The sequence below is a fragment of the Megachile rotundata genome, chromosome 7 (assembly GCF_050947335.1).
Source record: "Megachile rotundata isolate GNS110a chromosome 7, iyMegRotu1, whole genome shotgun sequence".
Classification (NCBI taxonomy): domain Eukaryota; kingdom Metazoa; phylum Arthropoda; class Insecta; order Hymenoptera; family Megachilidae; genus Megachile; species Megachile rotundata.
Window position 1 is genome coordinate 17,173,059 of NC_134989.1, and position 18,219 is coordinate 17,191,277.

At 34.1% G+C, this 18,219-nt stretch overlaps 4 protein-coding genes across 8 annotated transcripts; 2 read left to right on the forward strand and 2 right to left on the reverse strand.

The window, feature by feature from the left end:
• Positions 1 to 33: 33 nt before the first annotated feature.
• LOC100877784 (uncharacterized) lies at positions 34 to 7,380 on the reverse strand. 3 transcript variants are annotated; one of them, XM_076533982.1, is made up of 5 exons: positions 7,282 to 7,380; positions 5,961 to 6,339; positions 5,467 to 5,690; positions 746 to 5,318; positions 34 to 660 (listed from the first exon to the last, which is right to left on the reverse strand). In XM_076533982.1, exons 2-5 carry the CDS (start codon positions 5,961 to 5,963, stop codon positions 649 to 651), a joined length of 4,812 nt encoding a protein of 1,603 aa, XP_076390097.1. In that variant the 5' UTR covers positions 5,964 to 6,339; positions 7,282 to 7,380; the 3' UTR covers positions 34 to 648. The 3 variants fall into 3 exon arrangements, with proteins under 3 accessions (XP_076390097.1, XP_076390096.1, XP_012147459.2); XM_076533981.1 differs by lacking the exon at positions 7,282 to 7,380 and adding an exon at positions 7,047 to 7,192; XM_012292069.2 differs by lacking the exon at positions 7,282 to 7,380 and adding an exon at positions 6,420 to 6,641.
• A 308-nt stretch (positions 7,381 to 7,688) lies between these two features.
• LOC100882819 (uncharacterized) lies at positions 7,689 to 8,797 on the forward strand. The gene is made up of 3 exons (XM_003706114.3): positions 7,689 to 7,858; positions 8,333 to 8,470; positions 8,551 to 8,797. The coding sequence occupies exons 1-3, from the start codon at positions 7,784 to 7,786 to the stop codon at positions 8,683 to 8,685; spliced, it is 348 nt and encodes a 115-aa protein (XP_003706162.2). The 5' UTR covers positions 7,689 to 7,783; the 3' UTR covers positions 8,686 to 8,797.
• Positions 8,798 to 8,906: 109 nt separating this feature from the next.
• On the forward strand, positions 8,907 to 13,863 carry FIG4 (polyphosphoinositide phosphatase FIG4). Of its 3 annotated transcripts, XM_003706115.3 has the most exons (14): positions 8,907 to 9,207; positions 9,270 to 9,495; positions 9,797 to 9,961; positions 10,485 to 10,869; positions 10,936 to 11,182; positions 11,257 to 11,452; positions 11,519 to 11,717; positions 11,795 to 12,364; positions 12,427 to 12,539; positions 12,612 to 12,852; positions 12,917 to 13,132; positions 13,205 to 13,387; positions 13,459 to 13,627; positions 13,701 to 13,863. In XM_003706115.3, exons 1-14 carry the CDS (start codon positions 9,124 to 9,126, stop codon positions 13,794 to 13,796), a joined length of 3,090 nt encoding a protein of 1,029 aa, XP_003706163.1. In that variant the 5' UTR covers positions 8,907 to 9,123; the 3' UTR covers positions 13,797 to 13,863. The 3 variants fall into 3 exon arrangements, with proteins under 3 accessions (XP_003706163.1, XP_012147463.1, XP_076390098.1); XM_012292073.2 differs by lacking the exon at positions 9,797 to 9,961; XM_076533983.1 differs by lacking the exon at positions 8,907 to 9,207 and having other exon boundaries at positions 9,308 to 9,495; positions 9,763 to 9,961.
• On the reverse strand, positions 13,864 to 16,811 carry RpL40 (ribosomal protein L40). The gene is made up of 4 exons (XM_003706116.3): positions 16,773 to 16,811; positions 14,815 to 14,915; positions 14,218 to 14,417; positions 13,864 to 14,146 (listed from the first exon to the last, which is right to left on the reverse strand). Exons 1-4 carry the CDS (start codon positions 16,794 to 16,796, stop codon positions 13,950 to 13,952), a joined length of 522 nt encoding a protein of 173 aa, XP_003706164.2. The 5' UTR covers positions 16,797 to 16,811; the 3' UTR covers positions 13,864 to 13,949.
• Positions 16,812 to 18,219: the final 1,408 nt, after the last annotated feature.

Below are 18,219 nucleotides of genomic sequence, written 5' to 3' on the forward strand. Positions count from 1 at the left end.
GAGAAGCTGGAGCAGGTGAAATTCCGTTACAAATAAATTAGAATATTTTATTGTTATCTATCTGTAAGTATAACACGATGCATATGAATTGGTGGAGTACAAAAAGTTATACATCTTTTTTTTTTTTAACAGAGCAGTTATTTACATTGCGTTAATGAAATTTCCAAGAGATACGAAAGGCGTGATAGATAAAAGTCGCTCGTGACCAACGAATATACAGGTATTAAGAGATGGATATATGATTCGCGAAAGATTAAAGTAACAAGTTTCAACGATGTGCACGATAAAGTAACTTAATTATCTGAATATACGTCAACGATGAGATTCTAACAAAATAAATTACATATTGACCTATGATTATCCATATATTTGTATATACAAAAGACATGAACGTTTCCTAGAAAAAATTAGTACGTCTATTGAGCTGAGCGTTAATAGAAGAAGCAATTCATTCCTCTCCTTTCGATGCTAATAAAATAACTAGTAACCCCTTATTGATTCTCTAATTAAAAGGAGAAAATGTATCATTCTTCCTTGTTTAAACGAAACGTTAAAATCACAGATTTGTTGTCATATTTAAAACTGGAAATTCTTAAGTATTTACTATTCTCCCGTTTCTTCCGACCTTGATAGCCGTGCCTCCATTAGCTATATGGTCGCCTGAAACAACAAATGATCTCATTAGTATTCAACTAAAAACTCGAATAAATCGGATAAAAATGTAGCACGAAATAGCCAAACTTACACTGATTTTCTCTAATATAGTTTCTGCCGGTTTATCCTTTTGAACAGATTTTTTTGAAGATACTTTAACGGATGTTTCTGTCTTTTCCTCCGTTTCGTTTTTCTTCTCCGGACTCTTTAACGCGTTCCGCGCTTCGATCCTTTTCCTATTGAGGAACGCCATCCCATGAACTCTCAAATGTTTGTCCACTGCTGCCTTGTCTTCGAAAACGGCCATGCAAACGTGGCATTGATTTGCTTCGATGGACTTTCCCTCGGCCTCAAGATCGTCCACGTTGTCCGGAGCGTACGACGTGTTCTGAGCCATGTAAGTGATGGGATCTTCTATCCCGTGAAATGCTTTTAGATGCATCTGTAAACTAGGCGCGACCACAAAATTGTCCCCACACTCCAGACACACCAAACATCGCCCTCTGATTCTATGATTCGAGGCGATATGTTCTCGCAAATTTGTCATATCGGTGCATCGTTGATCACATTTTTTGCATATAAAATTTCCCTCGCTATCCTCTGCCGTTACTTGTTTCACGCATAAGCCAAGACCAGCGAAATTCGCATTTTTCGAATCGCTATGCTTCTTCGGCGTCCATCGTCGTCTTCTTTTCGAATTCGACGAACCACTGTCGGACTTGCGTTTTCTACTACCCAACAAATCCTTGTAACCGCCGTTAATGAACTCCGAGGATATTCGCAGCAATCTTGGTGTTACTATAGATAATTTACAGTCTTGAGAATGCCTTCTACGAAAATGATCCAATATTACGGCCTGAGATGTATTGATTTGTTCTTTGCACAAGTGACAGGAGAAGTTAAAGATCTCGTTGGGTGCACAATCGAGAGCAAGTCGTTGAGGACGTTTAACGGATCTTTGATTTCGGGAAAACACGGTAGTCTTCCCTGTCCTTGTAGATTGTTCCAGGACCTTGGGCCGATTGGATTCTAAGACGTGTTGCGGAATTCTAGCTAGAGGAGGAGGCCTCGAGATCGATCTGTATTGCACATTTTGCGTATCGATGTACTCGACATCTTTCGTCTTTTCATAAAGCACCAGCTTATTTTTCAAACTATCGCTGATGCTTTCATCCTGTTCAAATTTAGACAAGCTATCTTCTATGCACATCTCGTCTGGTTCAGACTTAATCGGTTGTTTCCCCCATGCGCTACTTATAGTATTTATCTCTTCGCTATCCATCTTTATATGTTTCTTCGTTGCTTCGTCGTTCATAGACTTCGAATCGGACAACGTTAAATCGGCGATTGATCTGACGTCGAGTATTTTGGGTATCATTTTACTTGACTGTTGGGACGGTTCAGCTTTAACGTTGACAAGTTTTAGCGACCCTTGAGCGTCGTAAGTTAGATCATCATCCGCTGCTTGAGTTCCGCGTTCGAACACCTCTGACGTGATGGTTCTAGCATTGATAATTTTCGGCATGATCGTTCCATCTTCTTCAGCCTCCGCTTTCGTGTTCACGAACTTGCTTTGCGATGGACTAGTGTTCGGTACATCGGCTGGTAAAACGTTCCATAATACTTCAGGACTGATCAACTCCTTCAAGCGCGAAAGATGTTCACCTTGCAAATGCGACATCACTTGTTTCGCTTCCGCGTTGACGAACGTACAAAATGGACATTTGAACCATATTAATCTCTGAACGACCGGATGCTTCTCCATATGAAGCATGTACTCTTCGCAACGCACAATGCATTGCCCGAGTTTGCAAAGGACCAGCCTTATAGGAAGCAGATCGTCCGAGTTCGGGTGTTTCTCTCTGTGGTGCTTCCGATATGCAGAGTACGATGGTAAAACGACATAGCACTTGTCGCATGCTATTTTATTGTGACTGTGCATTATCCCGAAATGCCTAGCGATAGATTCCATGTCCTGGAATCCGTTTATTTCGCAAATCTTGCAGCCAAGCACACGTTTTTTCAATGTGTGAAAACAAATGGTCCATGTATGGGCCTCCAATGATTTAAATGCGGTGAATTTACGGTAACAATCGGGACATAGATACGGTTTTTCCTTCTTGTGAAAAGTCTGATGAGTTACGAAACGCATCGAATTGCCTTGATATATGTGACACTTGTGACAAACGTGTCTGTAACACGAACAATAAAGATCGTTTTTGGGAAGTTTTGAAAAGCCTGGAATATAGGAATTGGGTTTCATAATTTTGTTACAGGTTTTGCAAATAAACTTTTCTTCCGTCCGCTCAAATTCCGATTCCCATTCGTGTAGCGGTGTGTCCTCGTTCGTATCGTCGATCTTTTCGCTGCATTTATCGATACAATGTTTCAGAACGTGTTTCAAAATATCCACAGCTTTCAAGTTTTCTTTAACTACATTGTCGTCCACGAAATTCATTACCCTCAATACCTCGTCGCTGATTTGTTGCAAATGTTCGTATCGTTTCATCAATTCGGGGTAAGGTAAATGAAAGAATTCGTTCAACATCTCTTGTTTACACTTTGTTATCATTGTAAACGAGTCAGCGATAGTATGGACCAACTTTTGATTCAGAAACTTTACGTCGAGATACAGATTCTCGTCGTCGCCTTTGTAAAATGATAAAGTTTCACAGGTATTATTCTGATTTTGCGCATTGATATTAACGTCTATATGTTCAACGTTTGGATGAGTGCCCTCAATCTTTTGATTACCTTTCATCATCGAAAAGGATTGCTTTGACTGAATGTCGCAACTAGAACTACTTGACAGTTCTGACGGAGACGGTGAGGGCGTTAAGGGCGACACGTCACCCTGAAGCGAGTTCATTCTCTCTTGATTGGATATATTTTCTAATTCGGTACGATTTATGGGTATTAATGGTGGAATATTATTTACAGATTTTAATTCCACTCTACCTTTCGCTGACATTATTGTATTCGATACGTTTTTGGAATTTTTAGTGGTAGTTGATTGCTTGATAATGTATTTTCGACCGTTCTGGTATATAACTTTACCTGGAAACGATCGCGCTGTACTTTTTGTAGATCCGATTTGATTTTTTAAAGTAGTTTTACTGCTATTTTTATTAGGCAATTCTTTCGATGAATGAAGCGGTATCGCTGGTTTCTTTTGCGACGTCTTCGTATCGTTTTCAAGACCGGCTTCGGCCACTAACTGAACCACCCTTTTAGATGGTAATCCCTTTATTGCCTTATTACTGTTCTTGTTAGGTAATTCGTTTGATGTACCAAATGGTACTACTGCTTTTATTGGCGATACTTTACTATCTTTCTCAACGGAAGTATCAGGAACCAATTGAACTACCTTCTTAGAAGATGATTCTTGTTTGTTATTTATAGTTATAACGTTTGAATCTTGTCCTATAAAAACAATCTTTTTATTGTTAATAATGTGAGACGGTAATTGATTAATAATCGTATTAATATCAACATGCTTTGCACTCTGAAATGTGAAAATCTTTTGACCAGAATTAACGGTTAACGTATGCATGCTTTGTTTTAATTTATCTAACTTGTTGCTATCCGCTACTATTACAGAAGAAGATAAATCGGATTCCTTAGACAATGTATCTGTACTTAAGATATTTTCTTGAATTGTTCTGTTCGATTTTTTCTTCGAATCTGTCTTTAAAGTATTGCTTTTAGCGGTTACTATAACTGGCAATGTACGTTTACGTTTATTATTAAGTTTTGGTGTAATCATTGTATTGCCATATGACATGACCATATCAGGTGAAATGCACTTTGAATCCGAGGCTCTATTTTTTTTCGACTTGGTAGCCACCATATTAGCAATAAAATTGTTTTGTAATGATTTTGCAAAAGCTGTTGTATGTTTTTTCGTATTGCTAGATAGTAGAGTTTCTGGTTCAAAATGTTTTGATGCAGGTCCACAATCCACAAAAGCAATATCATTCGATATACAAGGATTGTCTTCATTTTCAATCACATCTTTATCCATAGATGGAGACCTTTTTCTTTCTAAAGAATCAGTAATATCAACATTTGAATATGTACAGTTACTGTTAGGTGTAGAATAAGAAGAATTGAAAGTAGAAAACTGTTCTTCTATTGGTATTTCTAATGGTTTGAAATAAAATTTGCCTTTATAACCTTTAAGGACAAGACTAATTAAGTCACTGCCCTTCTCTGATTCACTAGCAGCCAATTGCCACCAATAACTATCAATACTGTTTTCCTTTAACCAATCCATTATATGCACTTTCATTATAAATGTATGTTCCATAAGTGCTTCCAAAGTTGTATCTATTTCTGGGTTCCACTCATGATTTACATTTGTTGGTAAAGGCATCAACATTAAGTCACCCATATCTACCACGTTCACATTATGAACTCTCAAATGTGCAAAGAATTGACATTGATTGTAAAAAATCCTAATTGCCCCAAATTTCTGACTCTTATGTAAACCTCTGCTTCGTAAATATGAGCGTTTATTACGTTCCAATTGTACGCATGCAGAACATAATAAGCCTTCTTTAGGACTATGGCCACAAGTAGTTAGAAAACAATGTTGACACCAATATCCCAATATCCAACTTTTCCTTGAAATATGATCTTCCAGACTGTTTCGAAAATGGAAACTAACAAAAGAAAAAATATTTATTTTTAATATATTTATATGCAAAATTATTTCTACATATTACACTAGTAATGATAGGATATTATTTATATTTAATTGATTGCATCAAAGTACTGAGGTAAAGATATTAATGATATCAATAAACTTACCAGTCTTTACATTGTGCGCACATGAGCAATGTTTCACATTCTGAACCATGTTCCTTCAAGGAGAGCGGTGGTTCCTTTGGCACATATGATGGTGCTTGGATTACAAAAACAGCATTTTTTACTGCTGTATAATAATTAACACCCCACTTGGTTTCAATTCTCCGATTTTTTCTTAACTTTGGCATGAGATTCTGTTTATTACATGTCACAGTATTCACAGTATCCTAGAGCCATACGATCCATAAGCATCAAATTGATACTTTAAAATTAAAATATAGATAGAACTTTGGTATTAACTACAGTTATTGCATAATTAATTGTAACATTAAACTCTAAAGTAGTGAAATACTGCTGCTTCTACTTATCCAGCTATACCATATCCTCTACACCATTTATCATGTACTTTTTTATGAGATACATTAAGCACATTACAACACTATGAAATTATACAACACCATATAAATTCTATCTACAATTGTATTATTAAATCTCACCATTAATTACACTCGCTGTATATATCTTTTACATTATACAATGTACTTAAACAAGTCAACAAATCATTCTTTATCAGAAAACCACCATTCAGCCATAATATGTTTTGCTGTTTTGCAACCCGTCGGTAAAACAGAACATACGGAGCTGCCGTCGCGGCAAACGATTGAAGCAATATTAAGAAATTCAGCACCATACACGTAAAAACTAGTACAATATTTTACAGTATAATTTACTTAACATCTTCAGTTAATATATGCAAACCATATTATGTTATAATACTGCTAGAAGATATTAATATCTTTATCAAAGTTGAATACAATTATGTTCTTAAGCCATCTTGAAACAGTAGTATCCAAGTATCCTCTTTAATGTAAGATCCTGCAAACATACATAAGAATTACTATGTTTCATGAAATAAACAACTAAATGTATTCTTTTCACATATAAATATTAAATACATCAATACTGTATGTTACTAAACTCCTTTTACTGTGCAGTATATGTGACACATATACTATTGTAAATTTTACAGACACTTCTTACTTAAGTAATAAACATAACAGTAAATTGAAGAGATCACAATACTGGACAGCATCCACTGATCATAACTTATTGATTACATTTATTATTAAGTATTCTGTATATTTAGAATTTTATTAGATGAAATATTTGTCCATAAATCTATCTCCATAGACTGGTAAATTTATTTTTTATATGTCATGATTCTTTTTCATACCAGGGATATACATTCACATTGATAATCAATGTTTAACTCAATTTTCTTTATTACTGTATAACTAATTTTTGATGTATATATGTATACCATAATGACTGAAAGATTACATTTTTTACTCTTTTAAGAGTAACATTCTTCCTTCTGTAAAAAAAAATTGTACAATTTGGCAATAATTTTTCTTTGAAGAAGCAAAATTTGCCTCAAGGATAGTGTCTAAATATCTTTAAATAATCTAAACTATATTAACAAATCAATAATCTCTTCATAAAAATCTAGTTTTACTGAGCTATAATTTCTTTTGACAAAATTGTTCTGTAGAATCATTGAAACAGTAGCATTAAATACCAACCACAAGTATATGTATGTACCAAATTTGAATAACATCCACAAAAATCTTTTGTACATAAATAAATATATATACTTTTAATCAGTTATACATATAACATTTTTCATATTTTATAACATAATTGATTTCAAGTAATAGAATATTTTTGATAAAATTATTCACAATATTATTATAATTCAATACAGGTACAAAAGATTGTTATTTGTTGCAAGTAAAACTTTTATTTGGAATTTCTAACCTATAGATAATTTTTTACAGAGAGCGCTACTTGTGACTGAAAGAACAATGTAGTAAAAAGTGAAGTAATATAACAATACATTCTACTTGTTTAAAACGTAACATACATACAATATAATCAAAAGATTTATGAACAAATGCTCTTAGTATTTTTCATATATAATTTTCTAATTCATATGAAGATATACTTTATGCATTTATAAGTTTTAAGAAGGGTACATCAAGTTATAAAATATTGTAACCTTATGTATATTATAAAATGAATAAATTTCTAATTCATATATAAATAATACATGTATAAAGTAAAACATTTTCACATCTATTTACAGATGATTTACAGGTCTAGGATATTTTGTGTACAAGTAACCAGCCTGAATTCTACCAACATATTATTGTACATGTACCTAGCTAAAATGTACGCATGATCAATCCTTCGTGCGGTAGAGTACTAACCGCTGAAAGAACGATCGTTGAAGGCAAAGTAGGTTGCGCAATTAGACAAAATGTCGTTCTATCGGTTTAATTCTTTTACTGGTCGCTTAAGACAAGTTTCACAAAATCAAGCTCTTAATCCATTAGTAAGTAATTAATTATAAAATATATATTTTATCCATACCGTAGCTAAATGTTCGATATATTATTAAGCTTTCTAGTGAACTTTTAATACATGTTCTGCTAAATACGTTCATGTTCATTTTACAATCGTTCTTATTTTATTTCTATAACACACAGTATATTGTACTTTATAGAATGACGGTCGTGAAATACTATATTCAGTTCTTTAATAATTGGCAACTGTCCTTTTTGAGTTACAACAAACACGTATAGGGAACTTATGACCATTTATGTAACATGCATTATCAAGAAAAAGGCAATTTAAAAAATAATTGTTATAAAATTGCAACATGTTGATCATATAATATTTTAATAAATTAAGAATAATTCCATTTCAAACATGCCAATTATTTTATACTGTAATGATGCTAATTGTTTAGATGCTACAGTTCTATTGATAATAATAACATTTTAATAGATTTATGTTTGTATTATAGGCACCTAATAAGTTACAAACTACAGAAGTACCAAGCTTAATTTATGATTCGATTAAAACTAAGCCAGTACAGACAGCTGTTAGAAGACATAAATCCACATTACATCCTAGGATGGAACAATTATATAAAAAATTTCAAGTAAATATGTCTTATACTATATTAATAATATATAATATGTAACACATATAGAGATTAACATTCAAATGTATATTTTACAGGAAGATATGACAAAACCATCATATCTTTTACGTGGTACATCAGATCTAATAATTTTCCGTATTTGTGTTGCATTGACTACAATAAGTCTTGGGTTTAGTGCTTATTACTTTATTGAACTGAAGAAAAAATTCTAATGGAATTAAAAGAATACATAATTGTAATATAGATATTTGTAGGGTAATATATATTATACAAGTTGTATTATTACTTCATTAATTGGAAATCATAAATAAATGATTAAAATTACATTTTAGTATTTTTATTCTTCCCTCAAATTTATAAAAATTAATAGGTAAGTATTTATGTATACATCTAGATCCTAGAGATTATATCATATCTTGCAAATTTAAAGTACAAGTCCAGTGACACAAATTGTTTTACATAGGCTAGAGATATAGATCTCTTTGGTGGGTTTACATTTTGTTATGGTAGGGCTCCATCTGGTAATTTTATTTCTGTAGATGTTCACTACCTTATCGACATTCGCCACATTAGCAAAAATCACTTCAGAATATCAACACAACTGTCAACTACAAGAATATAACAATGAGCTAAAAATTCATTAATCGAAAATGGATGAAAATATAGTTCCAACTGTGGTTTTTCATCCAATTATTTCTTCAATTCAAAAAATCGCACTTTATGAAACAAAATCTGTAAGATTATATTTAATTAAGTTTTTAAGTAGTTTCAGAAATAATATACAATTCTTTTACAGAGATTTTACTTGATGGGTTCCAATAATACTTTAACGCGGTTTCGCGTATTAAAGATTGATCGAATGGAACCTAAAGAATTAGTTGTTGTAGATGATAAACGAGAATATACTCAGGATGAAATTAAAGATCTTGTAAATATGATAGATATGGGGAATCGTACCAGAGCTGGACAAAGAAACAATGTTGGTGGAGTTGCAAGGATTGTTTCAGCTTTTGGTATTGTTGGTAAGTCATGTTAATATTTATACTTTTTAATTCTTAATATTATAAACTGTAAATGCATGTAGGTGTTTCTATAGTATAAGACATTATCAAATTTTTATGTAATCATAAACACCCGCATAATTGTACGCAACTGTTACGATATATACATATTTTTTATTACCATGTAGTACTGTTAAAGGTATAATTAAAGTTTTACAGTTTTGCATGTTTTTTACTTCCTAATTGCATGTTTAATACTAAGCACAATTATTGCTAAAACTTATACAGAACTTAGTTTCCTTATATTTGCTTGCTAACAAAGGCAACATTTACAAAGAACCTACATCTGACAATGGTGTATCAGAAGCATCTGAACACCAAACATGTCAAAAACCATTGCACAAACCAACTCAAACTAAATTCACCTGGAAAACGATGTGGCAGAGAGACACTTTTCCTCGACTAGTACCAGCTTTTGGTCTTCTTGGTAAGGACCACTGAGTTTAATATTCAAAATTAAATAACATATTTGAATTAAAGCAGTTCAATAAAGAATTTTCAATTTGTAAAAGTAATTATGAGTTGTGTACACATCAAAATATTTATTTGCTCTAGTACAGCAAATGTAATAAACATAACTTGAATATGCCATTGGTCATTCTCTGTGACATCTCTATACTAAATTATCGAATTGGAAATTTTATACTATTATAATTGCGATAAATCCATATCCAACAGAGTTCAATGTTAAATATTGCATCAAATATAAACATACCATATTTAAAATATTACAAGATGTGTATGTTTTTAGCGTGATGTAATTTTCATCATATTTGCATGCCATTTTACCTAATTATGGAGATAAGCATGTTATATATTTTCACTATGCATTAAATGTTAATAGAAATATTCCACAGAAGTTACAAGGATATTAAACATATATAAAATACATTACAATTTACTTGTTTCAATAAAGGATTTTAATGTAATAGCTCAATTCTTTGTGGTAGGGTTTGTACGTTTATTGGAAGGATATTATATAATATTAGTCACAAAACGACGCAAAGTGGCTGTAATTGGTCATCATACAATATATAAAATAGAAGATACTTCAATGATTTATATTCCAAATGATAATGTTCGTGTTTTTCATCCTGATGAACAAAGATATGTAAAAATGTTTCAAAGCATAGATCTTAGTAGTAACTTTTACTTTAGTTACTCATATGATCTGACACATACATTACAAAGTAATATGTCTCCACCAAAACATATTAAACCTGATATTTCTACTACTGATGACAAAAAACTAAATCAGAAAGATAGTAGTGAGACTGAAGATGCAGAAGACTTTTTTAACATGTGGGCGTTTAAAAAGAATTATCAGACTAACAGGTTAATCATGATATTTAAACATTACATTTTTTCTGTAGTTCAATACTAAACTTAATAACTCTTTAGTAATATAGAAAAATATGTCGATTATGGTGTACGAAGTAATCCGAATCGTCGATTTGTGTGGAATTCTCATCTATTGAAACCAGTAGAGAAAGATTTACATCGCGACTGGATTTTATACATTATACACGGTTTCATTGGTCAATCAAATGTTAGTATTTTTGGACGATCGATGTATGTAACTATTATAGCTCGAAGGAGTAATAAATATGCGGGTACCAGATTTTTGAAACGTGGCGCAAATTTTGATGTAAGGGCTGTCAAGTAACTTTCGATTTCGACTTTAATCATCTATTATATTAAGACGTAATTTTGTAAAATCAGGGAGATGTTGCTAACGAAGTAGAAACAGAACAAATTGTACATGATTCTGGAGTAAGTTCCCTAAGCAAAGGTCGATTCAGCGCTTTTGTTCAAATGCGTGGATCAGTCCCTGGACATTGGAGTCAAGATGTTAGCAAAATGGTTCCTAAACCTACTATTACTTGTGATTTAGCTGATCCATATGTGGAAACAGCAGGTAAATGGGATAAAAAATATTAAAATAATTTACACACGTGGTTAAATATATATTTAAAAATTTCAGGTGCACATTTTAATCAGTTACTAAAAAGGTATGGCTCTCCAATAATAATTCTTAATCTTGTTAAAAAACGAGAAAAAAAGAAGCACGAGAGTACTTTAAGCGAAGAACTATCCATGGCTGTAAAATATTTAAATCAATTTTTACCTCCAGAACATCATATTCAGTATATAAGCTTTGATATGGCTCGAATGAATAAAAGGTATAATTATCGTTACCGTACGTTATTTTATTATTCGTTCGAAAGTATTCAATTTAACGGTATATTTCGTTCTTTAGGAAGAAAGTTAATGTTATGGCTCGATTGGGTAATATAGCATATAATGCTGTTTTGAAAACAGGTATTTTTCAATCACAAAATCCATATTACAGCCAAAGAAATTTATTTCTTTCCCAGTCTAATCACGTCAAAAAACCTCATAAAGCAAACGTAAATACAGTATTACCATTTAACACATGTGACGTTCAAAGTTCTAAAAATTTAATAAATGAAAACTTATCTTACAATCATAATACTGATTCTAAACATACTGCAGAAAATAAGTATAATGAGTTAAGTTGCATTGAAAGCAAAGTAAGACAATGCTTTGGTAAAAGAGGTACACTACAAACGGGAATTATTAGAACTAATTGCGTAGATTGTTTAGATCGCACAAATACGGCTCAATTTGCGATAGGAAAATGTGCTTTGGGATTTCAGTTATGTGCTTTAGGGGTATTGGAATCTCCTAAACTGGAATTTGATTCCGATTGTGTAAGGATGTTAGAGGAATTATACGAAGATCACGGAGACACATTAGCGTTACAATACGGTGGTTCTCAATTAGTGCACAGAATAAAAACTTACAGGTACAGTTACAACAGCAACATATTTATAGCAACTGTAAAAAAACGCTTCATTTATGATTTAGAAAAACTGCACCATGGACTAGTCAAGGCAATGATATTATGCAGACCCTGAGTAGATATTACAGTAATACTTTTAGCGATCAAGAAAAACAACATACAATTAATTTATTCTTAGGTAAGCAAGTATATGTATAACCATACAAGTAAGGATAGAGTAAAGTCATTAAGTCAAATTTATATTTTACAGGTTTGTTTGTACCCGAGGAAGGGAAACCACCGATTTGGGAGCTTTTAACAGACTATTATCTTCACCATAAACCCGCTTGTCAGTATTCTAGGAGAACGAAGCTCCTAACTCAATGGTGGGATAGCAATGTATTAAAATGTCTTCCTTATGCATTGAACGAAGTAACAAAATCGTGTTCGGAAATGATACAAGTACAGAATTCAATGGAAGAAATGATCGATGTTTACTACGATTATCATAGGTACCAATTATATAAAAATTTGTACATTTTGGTAAAAATGACTTGATCTTATTTATGTTTATAGACCATACGAATTATCTCTACTTTCGGAAGTTTATGCGTATCAAATTAGCCATTCCGTTAGAGATTTTATGCCACATTTCACAACGAGTTTTAGTCCATTTGCGGTACGAGTACGACCAGGTAGAAGAAGGGAAGAAACTGGTAATAAAAATTTAAATATGAAAAATCCTTCTATGACTGGGCAAAGTAGTACCAGTAGTACAACGTCGAGTGCAAGGTATTATATAATTTGAATTAAAATTTGTGTAATTTTTTGAAAATTAATTTGACAAATTATTATCGTCTGAAGTTCTAGCGGCGACTCAAGTTCAGACGATGATGAAAGTCACCAACATGCTAATGATTACCAATTAATTACTTCTAAAGAAAGTTCAGAATTCACGTCTTTTGAGACACTGTTTCCATCAATGAAAGAAGTATATGGAACGCGACCTGAATATCCTAAGAGGAATGATATCATACTATACAAAAAGTAAAAATGATGCAGATACTTATATTACAAATTATACAGGACATCATTTTTACAACTACTTTTTCCTACAGATATGTATTAATTGGGCGTAATGCAACGTATCCGTCGGAATACATGAAACTTCGTTCAAAATTTATTCAACAAGCATCATTTTCGGAAGTTATACCTCCTGTAGTTACATTACCGATAGTAAAAAAATCTAGTATAAATATATACGAGCAATATGTCGAAAGAGCCAAGGTAAGTCTGTACAATGTATAAAGAACAACTTGTTGTCCTATTATTTTCTTTAACAAAATTTTGTATTATTTAGACTGGTGGTTCGATACCGAATGTGCAAGACATGAATTTATATGAAACTTATACAAGACAGCACCAGTTACTTAAAAAATCTATATATTCACACTAATTATATATGATATTTGTAATATACACTGTAAATAATGTATAATAAAACAAAAAACAAATCTGCAGAATTACTCTTTCATGTATATTTTATTAAAATCAAATGTAAGATATACATACATTTGCAAAATAACCGGAGAAAACTGGAACGTATAGTTTACTTTAGCTTCTTCTTCGGGCGAATATTATTTGTATGTCCGCATTTCTTTTTACGGCAATTGGTTGCACGTGGATGAAGACGGGCATAACATTTTCTGCATATCATTTTGTCACAGTTGTATTTCTGTGCAAGAATACGAAGAGTAGGTTCAATAACACCACCACGAAGTCGAAGTACAAGATGTAAGGTAGATTCTGTCAAAAGTACAAGCCAGTGATTAAACATGTTTCATATTAAAGTAAGTTTATGTAAAATTTTATGTTACCTTTCTGGATATTATAATCAGAGAGGGTACGTCCATCTTCTAATTGTTTTCCAGCGAAAATTAGACGCTGTTGATCAGGTGGAATTCCTTCTTTATCTTGAATTTTAGCTTTTACATTTTCGATGGTATCAGACGCTTCTACCTCGAGCGTGATAGTTTTGCCCGTCAAAGTTTTCACGAATATCTGCATCGTGGCGTACCTAATTCGTAATTCAAAATCGTAAATGTAACGTGTTTCGTACTCAAAAATATGGTTCTAGTGCTATGACATTTATTTGACAATACTGTTCCACTTTATAATGCTCTATGTTAATACTTTCCCTGAATTTTACTATTTTTAATAAAAAATTTAATAAAATATGTGAATGTAACTAGAAAATTTTAGAGCGAACATTTCGTTTAGAGACGTGTTTTCTAGCAACGTATCGTGTGGCACTTGTTTATGAAACCCTTTTGTTTAACTCTTTGATTAGGCAAGATTTTCATCAACAACATTTATATAACTAACTTCAAGTTAACAAGAAAAATGTTACGAAAATATTAATGCCACAAACATATATCAAATCATGTAAATTTAAAAAGATATTAAATTCTTACCGCTTGTGAAACGTGCTCGCCACAGAAATCCAACCTAAAGAGGTTCTATGGTGGCAGCACAGTAACTTCCGTTGATACTTGTATACGGATACATCTGCTCCCTAGCGGCGAATAGTTAAATCATTTCAAATAAAAATACACGCGCAAAAGTATAATTTTTATTTTACACATTTCATACAAATGGTACATATGTATTTTAAAACGCAAGTATAAAGTTTCAAATTTTTAAATTGCTCCTTGGTAAACTAACGAGAATCCTGGAAGTTTCAAGTTCGCTAGGTACTGCACAGATTTAATTTACGATCTCGCTGTATCTTGGCGGATACTATACTCATGCATCCGCTGTATATGTTTATGTCCATGCACATATACAGCTTTCTCGAGAACACGGTGATACTATGCCTCGGGACTCGGCTGTATGCAAATTTCAGCAGTAACCCTTAAACTTTACACTCTGACCTAGATACTTACCTGCCTAAAGGCCTCGCAATTAAACGTGTTTTACAGCTTCCTGCTGGAATAGACTTGCACTCGACGCACGCACGGATTTATCGCTTAATCTCGATCGAGTTACGCATTTTAAACAAGATTTCCCTTAATAAAGACGAAGAGAACCGTAATTAAATCGGTGTACATTCGAAGACTCCTGCGGTAGGACATAATCGGAACAGGTAGTACAAATAACTTTATTCGCGAGAAAATAAAGTGCTCTAATATTTTATTCTCAGAAGATAATTCAGCGGTAAAGAGATCTAAGAATTGAGATTCAGAGAAGTGTAGCGATATTTCGCGAACAAGACGATAACCGTAGATCCTAGAATAATTGAAGAAACGATCGTTTTTATCAACTTACTAGCGGTAGCACGAATAATTCGACGAATTTTGTTCAGATATATTCGCATCCTCACGATTTCTCGCGGGTATACGTCCCGTGAATGTGTTCCATAAACTCGAATGAGTTTCGCGATACTTTGAAGAGGTATAGGAAGTTTTATGATACTCTGCCGCCTTGAATGCCTTTGCATTCGTTGAACGAGAATCCCTTTATATCACCAAAGTCGTCGCGGGACGGCGCGTTACTCTGTAAGCTGGTAGATAAGAAGAAATACGGGAAGAGAGAAGCGAAGAAAATGCGTAAAACGTATCATAAATTTCGCGGTGGTAGCGGACAGGCTTTGAAACCGCTGACGCAGCTTGATCTACGTATTTACTTGTAACGCATCGGTGAGCAACACTTGTTGGCTGAGAACGCGGCGCCTCGCGACGAATAGAAAGCTATCAACCTTTTAATCGGCAAAGAAGATTCAATGCAATTCCATCTTTCGATATGATTCCCCTTCCATTTACCCAGAAGTACGCGTTTACTTATTTTTCGCGTTCAGAGCGTTTCGCGGATCGACGAAATAACGAAGCTGCATTGTAACTCGTTCCCAGATTGTTATTTCAAGTAGCTTCGATTTTTGTATAACGATACGAAGAAATTACAATTTTCAATGGAAATACCAAGCCGAAGTTCTCTCGTTAAAAATCTGCTCATCGCTTCCCGTGCATCCGCGAACATATCTCGATTCGTTGCATCGATCAACCGCGTAGTAGGAAGTTGTTTCGAGTTGTTGAGCTGTAATAAAGTTAGGCGGAGTCTCAGGGCTATTGTGGAAATTGAACGTTAACTGGATTTGGTTTTAGATGGGCTGGTTATGGCCGAGAATGCGAATTACGCGGGCTTCAGCGGTGCGCGCGAAATGGAATAAATGTTAATAGGAATATACGAGAGCGAAATTCCTGACGTACCGTTGTAACTCATCGAGGTCACGCTTTGACGATGATGTCATTTATGAAAAATCGATTTTAATCGCGCCAAAGATAGTAAACGAAATTAAAGCGTTACTGGATTCCATAATTCGATCGTTCGCAAACAAGCAGCACCGAAGCAAACTGATCGATACATCTGCGTTTACCTTTAACGGCTGATAAACTTTCATCCGAAATAATTTGCAGTTATCGACGGGTAGATTTTTTTGTTCTGGAAACACCTTGCGTTCACTGTCGTGCAAATGCACAATGACTGTTTTATAGCCGGGCTATTGGGAAGTAGACGGAACGATGTCGACATGGAAACACTATAAATTCACAGGAAAGCCCGACAGGTACGTTCGAATCCGTATTGTGCCTCTGACGTTCGCGAATAGCCTTTATTTACGAGAACTATTGGTCCAGTTTTACCCTACTATTTACCTACTCCTTCCGAAGAACAGCGGGTGTCCAACGCAAACGGCACCCATCATCTCTCTGATGACCCGATCTCGTCGTTTCTGAACGCAATTGTTGTTACAGCAATTGCCACTATGACACTCGGTCGCTTGTCCATTAACGGATATCTGTGTTCCATGTTCGGTCACGATTTCCATTTACACACGTTGCACGCCATGCCCTTATCCTTAAACGTACGAATTGAACGATCCGAATCTAACCATGTACCGTTCCTGGGAATTTCGTGGGAAGGATCAATCAAATACGATACTTGCCCGTTTATTCGGCTCCGACGAAAATTTGTTCCGATCTAACTGGTTCGTTAACGAACACCTTACGGCAAGACGGCGTATTCGTTAGAATAGTTAACAACTATGACAAGGATCACGCGCAGATATCACCCTGGGGCAAGCAAGCTACGTTAACGTTTACGTTAACGAGAACATGGAACTTGTACTTCCATCCTACGAAGCGTTTACGCACTTCCCTTACAATTTGTTTCAAGTACTTCTGTTCGAAAGTTATTCTTCAATTATCGTTCCAATTATCTTCTAAAAACACGTATTACGAGCGAGTTGGTCGCGAAGAATGATCGAAGAAATTCGAAATAAAAAACGTCCTCTTGAAGAACAAAACAGAGATATTAAGGTATCGTTACATTTTGTAGACGTCGCTTGTCATTTCGTACACGTTTGAACTGAATATTGAATAGCGTGATCAGGGGTAGTAATCTGTCTGTCGCCTTCAATTTCACCGTATCGTGGCTGGCATAGGATATCCATCAGATCAATGAGACCGTTGATCGGTGTCTTTATCCTAGCCACGTAGGCAGGTGGGTTTACCCCTGAGCAAACTAATAATGGAAAAGCTGGCGCGAGTTAGTAAGATCATTAAACTGCACGGGCCGCGTTGTACAGGAGTTGGAATTAAAGTCCAACTCTAAGGTGAACTCGTTCAACTACGGTTAACCTTTCATGACACTTTGACCTCGACTTGTACGCGTTTCGAACCAGCCGCGGATGGAAGTCTGGTTTCTCTGATCGAAAGTCGAATTATCGATTACTCTGAACTAGCAGAGCCTAACATTTTCCCGCAATCTTTTCTACCTTTTCATCCCGTTTTGCTCTTTTACTTGGCCTCTTCTCACGGGATCGC